This window comes from Phoxinus phoxinus, assembly GCF_949152265.1.
Source record: "Phoxinus phoxinus genome assembly, chromosome: 5".
Lineage (NCBI taxonomy): Eukaryota > Metazoa > Chordata > Actinopteri > Cypriniformes > Leuciscidae > Phoxinus > Phoxinus phoxinus.
Window position 1 is genome coordinate 11,457,582 of NC_136880.1, and position 16,166 is coordinate 11,473,747.

General features: G+C 40.3%; 2 protein-coding genes across 3 annotated transcripts in view; one reads left to right on the forward strand and one right to left on the reverse strand.

The window, feature by feature from the left end:
* LOC306999601 (PWWP domain-containing DNA repair factor 4-like) overlaps window positions 1–16,166 on the forward strand; it is a 200,277-nt gene that overhangs the window by 171,782 nt on the left and 12,329 nt on the right. The gene's annotated exons all lie outside the window — the stretch shown is intronic.
* LOC306998306 (uncharacterized protein) lies at window positions 10,431–13,361 on the reverse strand. Of its 2 annotated transcripts, XM_079612273.1 has the most exons (8): window positions 13,230–13,325; window positions 12,919–13,023; window positions 12,571–12,761; window positions 12,325–12,466; window positions 11,409–12,120; window positions 10,941–11,193; window positions 10,752–10,849; window positions 10,431–10,665 (listed from the first exon to the last, which is right to left on the reverse strand). In XM_079612273.1, exons 1-5 carry the CDS (start codon window positions 13,264–13,266, stop codon window positions 12,005–12,007), a joined length of 591 nt encoding a protein of 196 aa, XP_079468399.1. In that variant the 5' UTR covers window positions 13,267–13,325; the 3' UTR covers window positions 10,431–10,665; window positions 10,752–10,849; window positions 10,941–11,193; window positions 11,409–12,004. The 2 variants fall into 2 exon arrangements, with proteins under 2 accessions (XP_079468399.1, XP_079468400.1); XM_079612274.1 differs by lacking the exon at window positions 12,919–13,023 and having other exon boundaries at window positions 13,230–13,361.

Sequence of the window (16,166 nt, forward strand, 5' to 3'; positions counted from 1 at the left end):
CTCCCAGGATCAATTTTCTGAGCTAGATCTCTATACAATAAAAAAATACAAATAATTTGAAACAGATAGATGTGACAACCACTGAGACATTAGGCTATATGAACGTAGCCAAAACATATTAGTACAGGCTATAGGAACATAGCCGAAACATATCAGCACAGGCTATCCACCTGTTTCCGGGGGGCGCTACTGTAAAATAGAATGTGGGTGAAACTTCCGGTTAGGTGGCGAAAGTAGTAAATCACCGGTATTTTGTGTTACATAGTGAAGAGGTTAGGTATTTTTCGAGTAAATTTTTCTACTATTTAAAGTCGCAAACATTAATGAGAGATGTCGTTACGGAGCTCAGGGACAACATGTGCTGTTCGTGGTTGTACATATAACCGCACTAAACTAATTCAGTGGCTTAAACGTGAGTGTTTTGAACATACGCCTAAAACTAAATCTGAGTGTTCCTGTAAACGATTATACAGTTTCCATCCCCTCCCAAAAGACGACGAATCAAATAGAATATGGAGGAAGAACTTAAACTTAAAAACACCCCCAAAACACCTGTTTGTGTGCTCGTTTCATTTCGTGGACAAGAAGCCAACAGTGGATAACCCGTACCCAACGCTCTTTCTGGGTTACGAGAAGCCACCGGAGAAGAGACGCCAACCTAGGATTCGACATGTCACAACAACAACAACAGGTAACTTAACATTAATGTAATGTCAACTTGCTTGTTTTTTTCCTTTGTTTTTCTTGAATTACTTATTATTAATATATGCCATGATGGTAGACAGGTAGCCTGATGTTTTTACCTCGCATAAACTTTTATTGTGACGAGCTTGGAGGGCACAATGGTACACAGTGACAGATGCTAATTTAATTTCCTCTATTAGTTAACATTTAATGTTACAAAATATCTATATTGATGATATTAAACGCAGTCTAGATGTTTTTCAAGACTCTAATGCCCCCTACTTGTTTTTTTTTTCTGCCACTAAACAACTGGGTTTCTGGGGACCCAGATCCTACCTCACAGACCTTCCATGATGCCCAGACACAGTGGTCAGACCCAACCATCACATGTGGTATGACAACTGCCCCATCCACTGAGAGGACACTGCCTGTTGCAGATGTTGTTTTGAAAGATGATACAGACTGTCTGCTGTACACAGGGATTCCACTTCTCGAATTCAAAACCCTTGTGTCTTGCTTGCAACGTTTTGCCCCCACATCGTCAGCATTTTCAGCAGAGGACCAAATCCTCTTGACATTAATGAAGCTTAGACAGAACTTTGTTATCGCCTGGTCAGGTCAGTAAATAGATGTGTTTGCTGAGCACACCCAGGATCTCATTCCATGGTTGTCGCGCGAAACAATAAAAGCCACTTTGCCGCAAATTTTTAAGGACAATTTCCCCAACACAACTTGTGTCATTGACTGCACAGAAAGTGTCTTGCAGAAGGCAAAAAATCTGGACTCAAGAACTGAATCTTATAGTCACTACTATGCAAACAATACTGTTAAGTTTCTGGTAGCAATTGCTCTATCTGGTATGGTTATGTACATTTCAGAGGCTTATGGTGGCAAATGTAGCGATAGATTCATCACACAGAACTCTGGGTTTCTCTACCATTTGCGTGCTGGAGATGAGGTGATGGGGGACCGTGGCTTCACCATCAGAGATCTGCTAGAAGAACGGAATGTTCGTTTGATCATGCCAGCTTTTACGCGCAAGAAATGCCAGCTGACAAATGAGCAGGTCACTCGCACAAGACGCATTGCTAATGTCCGCATCCACATTGAGCGAGCAATCAGACGTCTTAAGGTGTACAAGATCCTCTCTCAAACTGTGCCTATTAATTTTGTCAGAATACTAAGAATCTGTGCAGCACTCGTAAATCTGCGAGGAGAGCTTATTTCTAGAACATAGACACCATGGGCCCTATCTTGCACCCAGCGCAATTGACTTTGAACACCGACGCATGTATCATTCCTATTTTGCACCCGCGCACAGCGGACTTTTCCCTCCACAGACACACGTCGGTAAATTAGGAAATGAACTTGCGCTCAGTGGGGGCGGTTCAGCGCAAAGAGGAGGCGTGTTCCGGCGCAAAACTTCCATGGTGCTATTTTCCAGTTTTAGAAAGCAATTGCGCCATTGACCAGGAAAAAAACAGTCTAAAGACAGTGGCGCGTTGCGCGTTAGTGATATGGTATTTTAAGGGCGCGTGCTTGGCCATAATGTTAACGCGCATCCACTTTGATTCTCTAATATAAACAGATGCAGCAGTTTTAATCTTTGCAAATCATACATTATTACAAGGAAAAATATTAACACACGAGGGAAATCATTGTTGTGTCCGTGAAGATGTGAAAAAGATCTATCTAGAAAAAAAATAAAATAATCTAGATTAGGCTACACATTTACTACCCAAATTATACGCCTGTTTAACCGAAGCTAATTTGGGTGGGTTTCTCCCATCATCCCCAATGTCACTTCTCTGTGTTTTACGGCCCTGACGAGAACGTCGGTTTCCTCGGCTGTGAACCGCTCCTGGCGTGCGCCGGCAAATCCGCCGTTATAATAGCAATCCGCCATGGAACAAGCGTGCGGCTCTTAAAGGGAATGTGAGAGGATGCTCTGATTGGTTTATTTCACGTTACGCCCAAACCACACCTATGAATAATGAAGCTACTTCAGACCAACCCCTTTTAGATTTGCGTCGGGCGCAAGAGTCATTTATCCCGCCGGGAAAATAGCAACAGCGCCGGGATCCGCCCACAAAGTTACTTGCGCTTTGCACTTTGACACTTGCGTTTCAGATCGTTAAAATAGGGCCCCATATCTTACACAATCAGCTTGAGCTTAAATCTTCAATTCTCTCTATAACTTTATCAACTGTATAAACCAATACACAACTTTTACTTGCATTGATATACCAACACTTTTTCTTTTAGTTGTTGTTTCATAGAGTTATTTTCTTTTTGCTGTGTAAATTTGTTTAAATTCTTAATATTTTTCAATCTCGTAAAATTCTGCAAAAAATAGAAGTGTGTGTACTTTCACAGTATAGTATTGCTATTTTTATTTAATGAAATGTTCTGAATACCACTGTTAACCAAATGTGCAAATGACACATTAATTAATTCTTATAAATAAACTCAAAAGCCAATGACTAAGTGTGTAATATGTTTTTATTCAGTGTGTATTTTTTTATTTTAATTGTGGTTTGTTTCCTCACACAACTGTAACCATGCCTTAATAAGTATTGATGATTAATAATATTATTATAATATTGAGAACAGTGTAAACATTCCCCCAACTTCGCATTAAACATCTGCAGGTATGTTGGACAGAGATGTATTTTCTTGTCAGCAAAATCATCAGCCAACCTAGGTAGCATGTGTACAAAGAAGAAGTTCTGCAGATGTTGCACTTGTGCATCTGTGTAGTGCTTATCAAATGGAATCTCCAATTCAATGTCCTCACTTGGTGTCCAGCAGATGACTAGCTTGCAGCTCTGTAGGCCCAGACACATCATGGTCAGTTGTGTCTGAAAGGACTAAGAGTACATGTTTGTAAAAATAATTTGTTTAATTAATGCATACAGGTGCATCTCAAATTAGAATGTCGTGGGAAATTTTCATTTATTTGAATTTGGAGGTTTCATAAGCTGTAAGCCATAATCATCAAAATTATAACAAATAAAGGCTTGAAATATCTAATTTTGCATGTAATGAGTCTATATAATATATTAGTTTCACGTTTTAAGTTGAATTCCTGAAATAAATAAACTTTTCCACGACATTCTTATTGAGAAGCACCTGTAAGTTTAAAATACAATGTTAGTCTAATAATAGAGCTACTTTCATATTAAAAAGTATATTTCTAAATATAGAAAATATATTTTATTTAAAAACAATAATCTTTATTATTAAATTATTAAAGAATCACCTGGAGGTAGTACCCATCCTTTCCTTTAGGACAAATCAGGTACTGTCCATCACCTAAACTTTTGATGTCACCATTTGGCCGTCCTAGAAATTCTGCCAGTGACATGGATCTCTTGAAGGGGCACTTGATCTCAAGGAGTTGTGCTGGGTCAAGGATCCCATCTGGGCTGGCTCCCAACCAAGGATGGTCAGGGTGCACGACCAGGCCTCTCTTCTCCACAGTATGCCCTCTGCTTTCCATGAGTGTGATGACGTTTATCTCATTTTCTTTGCCATGCAGTGTTGCTGTATTGCCGGTGAATGTTGGGTACAGATGCTCATTTTAGTTCATGTTAGTGTTGTGCTGTGTTCAGTATGACACTGTATTACTGTGGGTTGGATCATGTTTGCTGTGGCCTGCCTTGTTGCTGTCAACATCTGCTCTATAACTTAACTGAATAAGACCATTTGTCTGGAGCTGAAACAGTGGGACCATCACTGATGAATTACTGTGGGCTATGAACTCTCTGTGGTTCTTAAAAAGTTGGGGGGAGGTTGTTGATTCTCGCATTTGCGCCTAAAAATAGTTATGTGCGAACTTGAAAAATAATTTACGAGCACAGTGTGCGAGTGATGGGCTGTTCTCAATACACTGAACAACAGCGTGATGAAGCAAAGCATCCCATTGATTTCACATGGAACTGAGCAACATAGACAGTATATAAAAGAGCAAGAGGACGTGACAGCGTCGCGACTGCGCGATGTGAACACATAGACAGTATGTGTGAAAATAGCATGATGACGCGCTTAACTTTATGCAAATGAGAGCGACGATTCGCAACCAATTCGATTTTCGATCACTGAAATAGTGTGGGAATGTGCGGGAACTGCTGGATTTTAAAGGGCACCTATTATGGAATTTTGAAATTTACCTTTCATGTAGTGTGTAACATAGATCTAAGTGAACAAAAACATCCTGCAAAGTTTGAAATATGAAAGTGCACCGTATATAAAGTTATTGTCTTTCAAAAGTAAGAGTCGACTCGGAGTCATTTTTATGAATCGTTAGAAGACCGAAGCTTTTTCTCTGACTAGATGACGTCAACTTGTCAAGTTATTTGAATACGATACGCCCACTTATTGCGCTCCAAGGAAAACTTGAAAACATCATGGCGACGAGATGCTGTGTTCTGAAGTGCGACACAAAAGACAACTTTTTTAATCTGCCCAAGGAGGAGCATTTGAAGACTAAGTGGCTACAATTCACTATACCACAGAAGTATAGTCCGAGCCTTGCTTTGTTCGCACCATTTTGAAGACGATTGCTTTTTAAATGCAATCAAACTTGGATTCGAAGGAAGGAATATTGAAGGAAGGTTCAGTTCCAAGTGTATTTGCATCAGCTTCCTCCTCCGTATCACAACCTGTAAGTGTTATTAATAATTTTTGCTTTTATATTTTATGTAGCATGCTTAATAATTATTTTGTTTGTTGTGTAGGCTAAGCACCGTTTAGCTTCTAGGTCTTCAATGGCAATTGTATTGAGATATGTGAAGTGTTTGTCGTTGTTTTCGGAGTTGTCTTAAAGAATAGAGTAATACCTCGTAGCCTAACGTAACTGCATTTTTAAAAAAAAATTATTTGTAAAAACGTTATGTTTATGCATCAGGCTAATGCAAACAAAGACTGATTGTGCTTTTACAATATGAACTCTGGGCTATCGCTAACATAACATAACATTAAATTATTTATCTTATTTTTCGTTTTTTACTACAAACTATAAAGCAGTGGACTATAATCATTATTATAACACAATTTAATTGATAAAAGCATCATTGTACTCCGTGTTAAAAATACGTATTATCTATGTAAACACTGCTGGGTCATCTGACCAATCAACGCAGATTAGCGTCGCGCAAAGGAGGGGTTTGAAAAATGAGTCGTTGAACGATTCATTTGGGAGTCGGTGAGCAAATCAGGTAAAAATAAATGCATATTATACGAAAACAAAAGTGTTTTTTGTCATTGCATGCATGTAAAACTGTTGTTGGGGACTCCCACAACAATATTAGGAACATTTTAAATGTCATCATAGGTGCCCTTTAAGTGAGAGAGTCAAGTGAGGTAAAAACTGGAAAGAAAATATTGGTACAATAGTTAAAAATTAAGAACATAAGTTTTTATTTTAAGCGAAAAAGAGATGAGGAGAAAGAGGAATCAGGTGAGGGGGATATGGAACAGGGTGTCCGCGGGGTCTTAAAAAGTATTAAAAGTTGATAAATCCATTTTAGGAAAATTAAGGCCCTTAAAAGGTATTAAAAAGTCTTAATCCCGATTTTATGAGGTATTAAATTTTGTTCAAGCTTTGTCCAAAGAATTTTGACTCCAAAAAGTATGCATGAATATATTTATTTTCCTCCCCATTAGCCTACTAATAAAAAACAACGGCGTAGTCGGTCAGTGAGATCAGAACGCCGCATACAGGTGAGGTGATGTCACATATTTTGCGAAACGCGCGGTTAGTTGATGTTAAATAAAAAAACTAAAACGATTAGGTGATGTGTCATCCTCTACATGGCACAAACAACTGTTTATTAAGTTAAAGGTTTGTTGCTGATTAGAACTTGAAGTAGGGCTGTGCGATATCTCTTGATCGTGGATGATAAATGTCTCCACGATCTGCTTTTGGAGAAACATCGTAGGATCGTGCATTCTATCAGTTTGCAGTTCTGGCGCCTCCGTCTCAACATACTGTACAGCACGACGTATATTCACATGAAATGCAGAGGAACGGGACACTAGTTAATAAAAAAAAATTATTTGCATGTGCTTTAAAGCCTTAATTCCCGGTTAAACATGTCATTTGCTGCTGATGCGCTGTTCTAACGAGCGCAATACACCCGACGCGCACATGCACTAAAAGCCTGTTAACAGAGATACTGGACTAAGTTATCTTTCGAGTCGTATTGCGCTAATACTGTCAAATACACACAAGGTTTACATAAACAACGTTGGTTATGTCTAAAGTGAAAGAACAGTAGAAAAAAATTAAGAAAAAAATCTGCTTGTCAAATGCGTGTAGACTCGTTGCGCGCAGATCTTAAAGTGACATTAGCCCTAATAGTAAACATGCTGCCGCTTGTCCTTAAAGGGACAGTTACCCAAAAATAAAAATTCTGTCATTATTTACTCTCACTCTAATGTTGTTAAATACCTGTATTAATGTATTTCTCGTGCTGAACACAATAGAAGATATTTTTAGGAGTGTGGCTAAAAGGCGGTTAACTTTTTTGTACTGTGCTCCTAAATTTCTTTGTGTGCTCCTAAATTTTTTCATTTAGGAGCACATGTACTCCTTGGGAAAAAAGTTAGCGTAGAGCCCTGGTATGGCCTGTGATGGTTAAAATGAATGTTCTTCACCTTCCTCATTCCTACATTCTTCTTCGCACCTGAATTCCACTTCCTTTGCACATCAGTGCATGCCATCCCTGTCTTTCCCTGCCTGACTGCATTCTCAACCTAAATTTAATTAAATTTTATTATCCAACAATATTAAAATAAATATTTTAAGTCAAGGCTACTGTGAAGCAACATATACAGAACATGAATGACACACAGTAAACATTTCAGTTTAGTACATTTATTAATTAATTACAAATACAATAATACATTTTGTGCCCTTAATTGTCCTAACTTTACTGACCTTCCACAAAAGTGCTGCTGCATGACTACAAGAGCGTCCTGGCCCTGCAATACATGAACAACCCGCTGTCTGTATTTCACCTGTCACTGAAACTAGCACCCAAGCCTTATGTGTTACGTGCAGGCTCTGGCTCGGCTCAATGTCAGCTTTTAGATACGCAAGGTCGTTTCCGACGTCCTTAAACAACACTCGACCGACTTTATCACTGTGTAGATATTGATATGCCTCTGAGCTTTTCAGATTGCTCATCGCCTTACCATCACAGGCTACTGAATCTACAAACTAGCTAAAAAATGTTACCATACGTGATACGAGGCCACTTCTTCACGTCATCCTCCCAACCAACTACCGCGGATGGTAAAGGTACTGTTATATCACCCCTTTTAATTTCGTTGAGGTTGTGTTCCCACATCATTAAGTTTAGATCGCTAAATCTTGAATGACGGTCAACTAATGAATGGAGTGTCAACTCCCGCTTGTTTATGTCACAGGTCGGGTGGGCCAAGCTAGACTGCACCCACCCCTGAACCAGGACCACCTCGAGGAACGTGTCAGAGGGAAGAGTCAGAGACAGAGAATAAAATTAACAAGTTTTATTTTGAAGTAAAAGCAAATTGGAAACCCTAATCTAAAATCTTCTCCCTTGTTGCCCTCAGGGATCGGGGGTGGACGGTGCAGTGACTGGGGACTCTCCCGCCCTCTTCCCCAGTACAGACCCTGCAGCAGATGACCAGCGCACAGGTGGAGGCGGTGGGCAAACGAACGGTCCGGTAAGTCTCGTCTGGTAAGTAGGTAATTCCAACCTTCCTTCCTTCTTTCACAGGTGGGGGTGCGGTCAACAAACAAGCAGTCCGGTAAGTCTTCTCTGGTAAGCAGATAATTCCAACCTTCCTTCACAGGTGGGGGCGTGCGGTCAACGAACAAGCAGTCCGGTAAGTCTTCTCTGGTAAGCAGATAATTCCAACCTTCCTTCCTTCACAGGTATGGGCGCTGGGGCAGAGGGATATCAGTTAAGTACATGTCCGGAGGGGACCCGGTCTTACGGGGGGTGGCTAGGGGAGTCTTCCGCGGACGCTGCTCCAGAGCGAGGGGGTTCCAAAGTGGTCACGGACCCAACGGCGACAGCTAAACGGGGCTTCTTCTGACACAGACAGGGTGGATATTCCAGACAGAGGGTGCCAGCCTCACGTTAATTCCAATCCAAGATGAAAATTCTTCAACATCCAACCGTTTAGAATAGATTAATGTCACGAACTCTCACTTTTGACAGTAGACCAGCATAACACAGGGAGAGTGCACGGCAAAAAGGGAATGTATCTTCCACACACACAGCAATTCCACTTCAAGCATATAAGGTGGGGGAAACGTCAATCTTAGGCACTGCAAACTCACTTCACAAGGTGCAATTTAAAGCCAGCACTCACCCTTGGGTCTCTGTGCGAGGGGACCGTGATCATCAATACTGCAGATAATATTTTGAGGTTTTTCTTCACATACACGGGCAGAGTTCACATCACCATTTCTCAATGGAGGGGGAGATAAGAGATCGGTAATGAATCAATACAATCCACTCAGTGACATTTATGATCGTGATCCAACACTCCAAGCCACATCCAATTCAGTGTCAAATGCATGCAATTACGAGACTCAGTTCTCAGTTACTTAGCTCCTCTCTAGCTCAAACAAGATATTTCACTCTTCCTCCGTTGTCCTCAAGTCCCTCATTAAGCCAGCGCTCTCCTGTTCATTCACCAGTATTCCAATAACTGCAACCGCCCAATAAAACGACTCCTCACAGGGGAGAAAGACCACACTTACTGACTCTGTCTCGTGCTTTTTATCCTCTCAAATGCTGACGGGGCTCCTTCCAAACTCTCAGAGTAAATTCCCCACACCTGTCGCCAATCTGTCATTTGGGGTTGTCATGGCAACAGACGCATCCACAGACCTGGGGATGGAGTTTCACCCAAAAGTGTCCCATCGGAAACACTACTTCGGCGGAATTAAGTTCCATATGCTTTGTCACCTCGTGACATTTACTTCGAACCGGAAGTCGCGCCCGTAGGCGTCATGTGACCGATTTACTGTAAATCGTAGGAAATTTGTGGATAGGAACGTAGCCGAAACATATCAGCACAGGCTATAGGAACGTAGCCGAAACATATCAGTACAGGCTATAGGAACGTAGCCGAAACATATCAGCACAGGCTATAGGAGGAACATAGCCGAAATATATCAGCACAGGCTATAGGAACGTAGCCGAAACATATCAGCACAGGCTATAGGAACGTAGCCGAAACATATCAGCACAGGCTATAGGAATGTAGCCGAAACATATCAGCACAGGCTATAGGAGGAACATAGCCGAAACATATCAGTACAGGCTATAGGAACGTAGCCGAAATGTAAATTGCTATATGAACATGGCAAACAGTATGCCTCAATTGTGGACCTAAAAATGGCTCTGTACTCAGCATCACCAAACCCAGAATCATGCAGTGTGTACTGCGAGTCTAAAATGAGGATCTCTCTCAGGAGTGGCTTCATGATCTATAATGTGATAATGGTTAAAGAGTTTAAAAGTCATTAGGACAAAGAGTAGAGCTGCAGTTCACTTTGTTGGAATACACATGTACAAACCAAATTAATTACCACTACATGTACTATGTAGTATCTAGTAACAATAACATTCCCTTACAAAGAGAACGAAGTGTTCTGGGCCGTTTGCGTCGGTCCAACCTGGAAAGACTAAGAAGTCTTTCATGTCGACATCCTCCTAACAATTAATTTTTGTGACTTTATATTCTCTCACTGGAAATTTGGCATTGATGTTTCTTTGTGTATCCTTCCATGTAGGAACAACAAACATGTCCTCTATATAAATGTCTTTGCCCTATGAGGAAAAAAACAGCAACTTTGAAAGTAGACAATATAACAGAATAAATTAACAGCACATATTTAAGCTTTAGTCTCAAATAAAAGTTACATACATGTTGCCGAGCTGCTTCATGAATCAATTTAAAGCAGGCATTCCCAATCTGCAAGGAACAATCAAAACTCATCAGTGAACAAGGAAATAAAAATTATGTTCCTTCCTTGTGTTTATTAACTTCCCGGAACTCACATGAGAATCCATGTCTCTTAGCAACCCCAGGCTCCAGAATTCTTCACGTGTAATACATAAGGGCCCTTCTTTCACAATAATGTCCGCTGCAGGCTGCCCTGTGCACATAATTGAGATGCAAATAACAGATATTATTATTATAAGTGCGTGACATGAAAAACAATTACTATTTTAACTAAATTAACTTACCAGTTTGTCCTGTATAGGATTCCATTCTTTTGCAAAGGGACTAAATGTCAAAGAGTAGTCAATAGCCGCTGTCGGGGGCATGCCGAGGGCCGCTGTGCCGAGGGCCGCTGTTGGGGGCGTGCCGAGGGCCGCTGTGCCGAGGACCGCTGTCGGGGGCGTGCTGAGGGCCGCTGTCCGGGCGTGCTGAAGGCCGCTGTGCCGAGGGCCGCTGTCGGGGGCGTGCCGAGAGCCGCTGTCGGAGGCATGGCTTCTGCTGAATCCAAAGTAGAAAATCACAATATATGAATTCATTAATAGTCATATGTGATAGTGCAAGTCTAAAAATGTCCAATGTACCAGGTTAAGCAGTAGAAGGAGTCTTAATGAATACTGTAATATCTAAAAAATATAAATAAATATTTCAATTATACAAAACAGTGAATAATAATATATTTGTGATAGATTTGCATATGAAATTTGAAAAGTTACCCAACACTGCCTGGCTGTGGAGATTCATAGCTATCTTGGTATTGAAAGCTTTTTTTATGTCGCCCAATCGTTGTTTGTTTTTGTGACAATTGTAGTGGTGAATGATATTCCTCATGAGAAACAGATGAGTTGACGGTAAAGCCATGTTTAAGAAGTAATTGTTTTTTTTTTCATTTTTGCAAATAGCTGTTCTACTACTTGGCTGTTGACTATTCCAGCAAGTTGCGGGACCAGGCCAAGCTTCCGCAAAGCATCACGGGCGTCCTTTGTGTTATCTTCATGGAAACGATCATACAGAGCATAATGCTCTGCTGAACCAGTTATGGGATGGCCATCACAGTCTGGGACCACTTTCTTGCAATTCAACCAAGGAAGTGACACCTTTAGTTTCCCATCTTTGGCTAGTGCTATGTTTTCGGCAGTTGGGGCCTTTAACCGTCCTTCAAATGGTTTGAAGGGCAACATTTGTGGTTCTCTCAAATGCATGTGTGTTGCTAGTCCACGTGCGAAGTCATATATTACAATATTTGGCATGTATTTCCAAGAAAGGAGCATGTCTTTGAAGTCACGTGGGCTTTCAGCTCTAATGTTGCACTTTATACTGTAGGCACCGTTGGAGGTGCGACAGGCTTAAGGCCCAGCAGAAAGACCATCTTGCTGTAATGAAGAATGTAGACAATGCCACACGGGCACATAATCACAGCCCAACCGCCTGAAATGAAAAGAGGCAGAAATGAACAGACTGTAAAAAGACAACCTTTGTTTATCCAACTAAAAAGTTTTTCATCCTCACTGGTATGTGAAATCACTTTTCAGATATTCAAAGAGTAACACCATTTGAAGTTATTCCACCCAGTGAAAAACCTTAACAATAATAGTATCTTACACATACAGTACACTGTGACATTTTGCTTACCTGATGCAGCCCAAATCTTTTGAAAGACCTTGTCATACGTGTGCCTTGACTTCAATTCATTGGACAGTCTCAGGAGGAGGTCATTTTGCGATCCAGAGGAATCCAACCCACACTCTCTGCATAATTTCCTAACCACTTGAACCTGTCAAATAAAATAAAAGATGTAAGGATCTGCATGTTTTCAGGTAAAATAATGACCTGTAAATCACTCCTAAAAGGACAAATATAAATGAACTATATTTTTACCTTCTGCTTGTACAGCTCCTCTGTCAGGCGGTCTTCTGATACTGTCATTTCACAGACCTCAGCCGGTTTTGCAGGACGGACTTTTTCAAATTCCGTATTGAGGACACTGTTTGACCGGCGAGTATTTCTGCCTATCCACGGCGCCCAAAAGTGGAAACTTGGCGGAACTTTAAATGGATTGTGTTGGTCACCTTTGGGAATATCAAAACACAAAAAATATATTAAAACATCTTGACACCTTGATGAATATAAACAATATGTTTTAGTTTGTTAATTAGTTTGTCACACAATTCTTCAGTCATTGAAAAAGGTGTTACATGTTGACAAATTAATCTTGGCTTGCATTACTTGTTACAAATCCTCGACTGATCCTTTCCATTGAAAGTGCTTCCCAAAAATGCTCCATGTCAACCTCTCCATTTAAGTCCTCTGGAGGTTGTGCAAGGTCACTTACTAAAGAAATTATTTTAAAAAACATTACAAATAGTAATTTACAAATAGTAAATTCAGAAAGTAACCTGGTGTGCGTTTCCCCAAAGCATTGTTAGTGAACTACGGTCGTAAGTCCCATTGAGCTCAATTGGTAAATGACAGAACTTGCGACCGTATGTCTATAATTGACATCTAAATTAGTCCATTCCATGAAAAAAAAAAATTACCTGACAAATGGAAGGCTCCCTTTTTATGGAGGTCCATGATGAGCACTGGTGGATGATCACCACAATTTACACAGGAATACTGATAGTCATGATCAGTGAGTGCTTCAAAATGAAGATACCCATGTAGAACTGTATTCGCTGAGGGAAATTTTACCCCTGAAGTCAATTCTAAATATTCTACCACTCTGCTCACTGCAGTAAGCACCTAAGGGAGAAACATTATAGTGAAAATACAGAAAATGTTCTGTTTAAATTTAATATATTTATGCTTTAAAAAGATTAATTCACAGGTTATACTTAAATTAAATTAAAAATACCCATAGCATGTTCCTTATGGTTAAGCATAAAGAGAGATCAAGCACTATCTGGTCATTAAAATTGTGTAGGCCATCTTTCCACTCTTGGTAACGGTAGAAGGTTCTGCATTGATGGTAAGATTTACAGTACGTAGAGATGTCTAGAAATCAGAAGTTTCAACAATATTTTCAGTACGGTTTACAACACATTAATTGATTAATGAAAGCACAGCAAATCTACCACAGTGGATCGTCATAAGATATAGTTTCATTGACCTACCTTCAACAATACGCGAGTTGGTGAGGATTTTGGCCTTATTTGTAATGAGGATTGGGTCACTCAGAGATACATTGCCAGGGCACTGCTGGCACATCATCTCCAGTGGAATGAGGTGCCTTTGGTATTCTTTTTCCAATAATGGATGCTGTAAATGTTCTGGCAGAACAGCAGGTAATTTTTTGAACTTCAAAATATACTCAACCATGGCTTTGAACTTTTGGTCATCTTTTGGAGGATATGGAATGTTGTTACCCAGTTCAACCTCATCATGAGGGCCTCCATCCTCTGTTGGTGTTTGAAATTCCACCTCCTCAGTGCACCGGACTTTCCTGAACAGCTCACGGTGATTCTGAAATAAGTGCCATTTTGTAATGTACTTGTGTTGGCATGATCTCTTCGTCCTTGCACAAGGACAGTGCCAATAATTATTTTTTGTGTCATATGACACCATGACTCTTCCTAAACGACTGTAATATGAAACAGTTGGCTCATAAACAGATATGTATTTTTTGGACTGAGGGATTCCAATTTGGGAGTGTACAGACAGAGGTATATGATTTGCATTTGCAAGGGTTTGCAAATCAAGGCAGACCTTCTTTTTATCCTCGCCAAACCACCGGCTGTTCACCATTTCAGTAAGTGTTTCCTCACTAAGTACAGGAGAGGAGACATAGGATGTGCAGTAAGTTAATGATTTAAGGTGTACACATTGATGTGCTTTCAACCCACTTCTCCATGCCAACTCCATGTTCACCTGGCACTCAGCAGATTCACAGAAAACATGTTGATTTTCCCCCCAGACTTTATTTTGAACATGCAGAGGTGTAGTGGCCCCGTGAACAGCATAAACTCCATTCTCTGGATCTATGCATTCACTTGGAAGGTGTGAACATGCTGTATGTTTTCCTGTGTGTTTCCCTTCAATGTGCCTTTTTAAATTGATTCTGTTCATGCTAAGCTGGCATATGGGACAATTTTTATGCAGTACTTGCTTCACACGGACCCTTTGCATACTCTGGGTGGCTGGCACAGTGAAGGTTAATGGAGCTGGGACGGTGGAAGTGCTTGGAGCTGGAACAGTGGTAGTGCTTGGAGCAGGAATGGTGGAAGTGCTTGCAGCTGGGACAGTGGAAGTGCTTGCAGCTGGGACGGTGGAAGTGCTTGGAGCTGAAACGGTGGAAGTGCTTGCAGCTGGGACGGTGGAAGTGCTTGGAGCTGGGACGGTGGAAGTGCTTGGAGCTGGGACGGTGGAAGTGCTTGGAGCTGGGACGGTGGTGGTTGTGGCAGGGTGCTTACCCTTGCAAAAAGACAGATGCTTCATGAAGTCCGGTTTACGTAGCAGCATGGAATTACAGTGGATGCAGTGGTAATGCCACTTTGGTCGGCAATCTAATCCACAATCTAATTATTACGATGGTCATCAGTATAAATTATGAATACCAAAAATCTGAATCAGGTTAGCAAAAACAAAACATAAATGCAGGTGCTTGGATCATTGCTCAAATTAAATTAATCTTTATATTGAATTTCCCAAAAGAATGTTTGCAAATGTTACCTTCATGGAGAACTGCACCACGTTTAAAATGGCTTTCCAAATGGTGTTTCACTTTGCTCAACTTTGTTGGTTGAAACAAAGCAGAACTGCAGAACGGGCAGTGAAACTCCTTGCAGCATGTAGTGCATCTCTTTAGTTCAGGAAAGGATCTCCCTTCTTGGATTTTTATGTGTTTCTTGATTTTTTTTTTTAAGTTAATTTCATATAAATAAATAGACATAAATTAGGCCTAAGCCTAGTACTTAACCAATTTATTTATTTATATTTTGTCATACTATTGCCTACCCTGAGCTGTGTCTTTGAAAGCACTTCATAGAGTACAGTAATGACACAATCTAACACGTGGTATTTTAACAGTCAATTATTATGATGGCCTCTCTGTTATGTCTGAGTCTGACTATTTAAAATGTAATATGTCTCAACGAACATTATAAAACCATGTCAAAATTAAGATACGTACTCATAACATGTATTGTGGGTAACGTTAAACAGACTGACCGTGAGCACGCGACAGTGAAAACATTAAGATTATTTTAACTGAATTAAAATGGAAAAAGAATGAGTAATTAACAAGCTTTCAGTTAATATTGGAGTATTGTGCTGTCAATAAGTCAACACAGGCTTATCATGCAACAGTTCCGTTAAATGAATGTGCTAACAATTCATTTTACAGCATTAGAGGCTAATATGGCTATGCATTCAAGACTATTTAGCAAATCACCATCACATTGGCTACGTTAACTTTCCAATGAAATGCATCACAATTGTTTTTAAAGTTAAACAAATAAAAATTGATTGGCATTTGA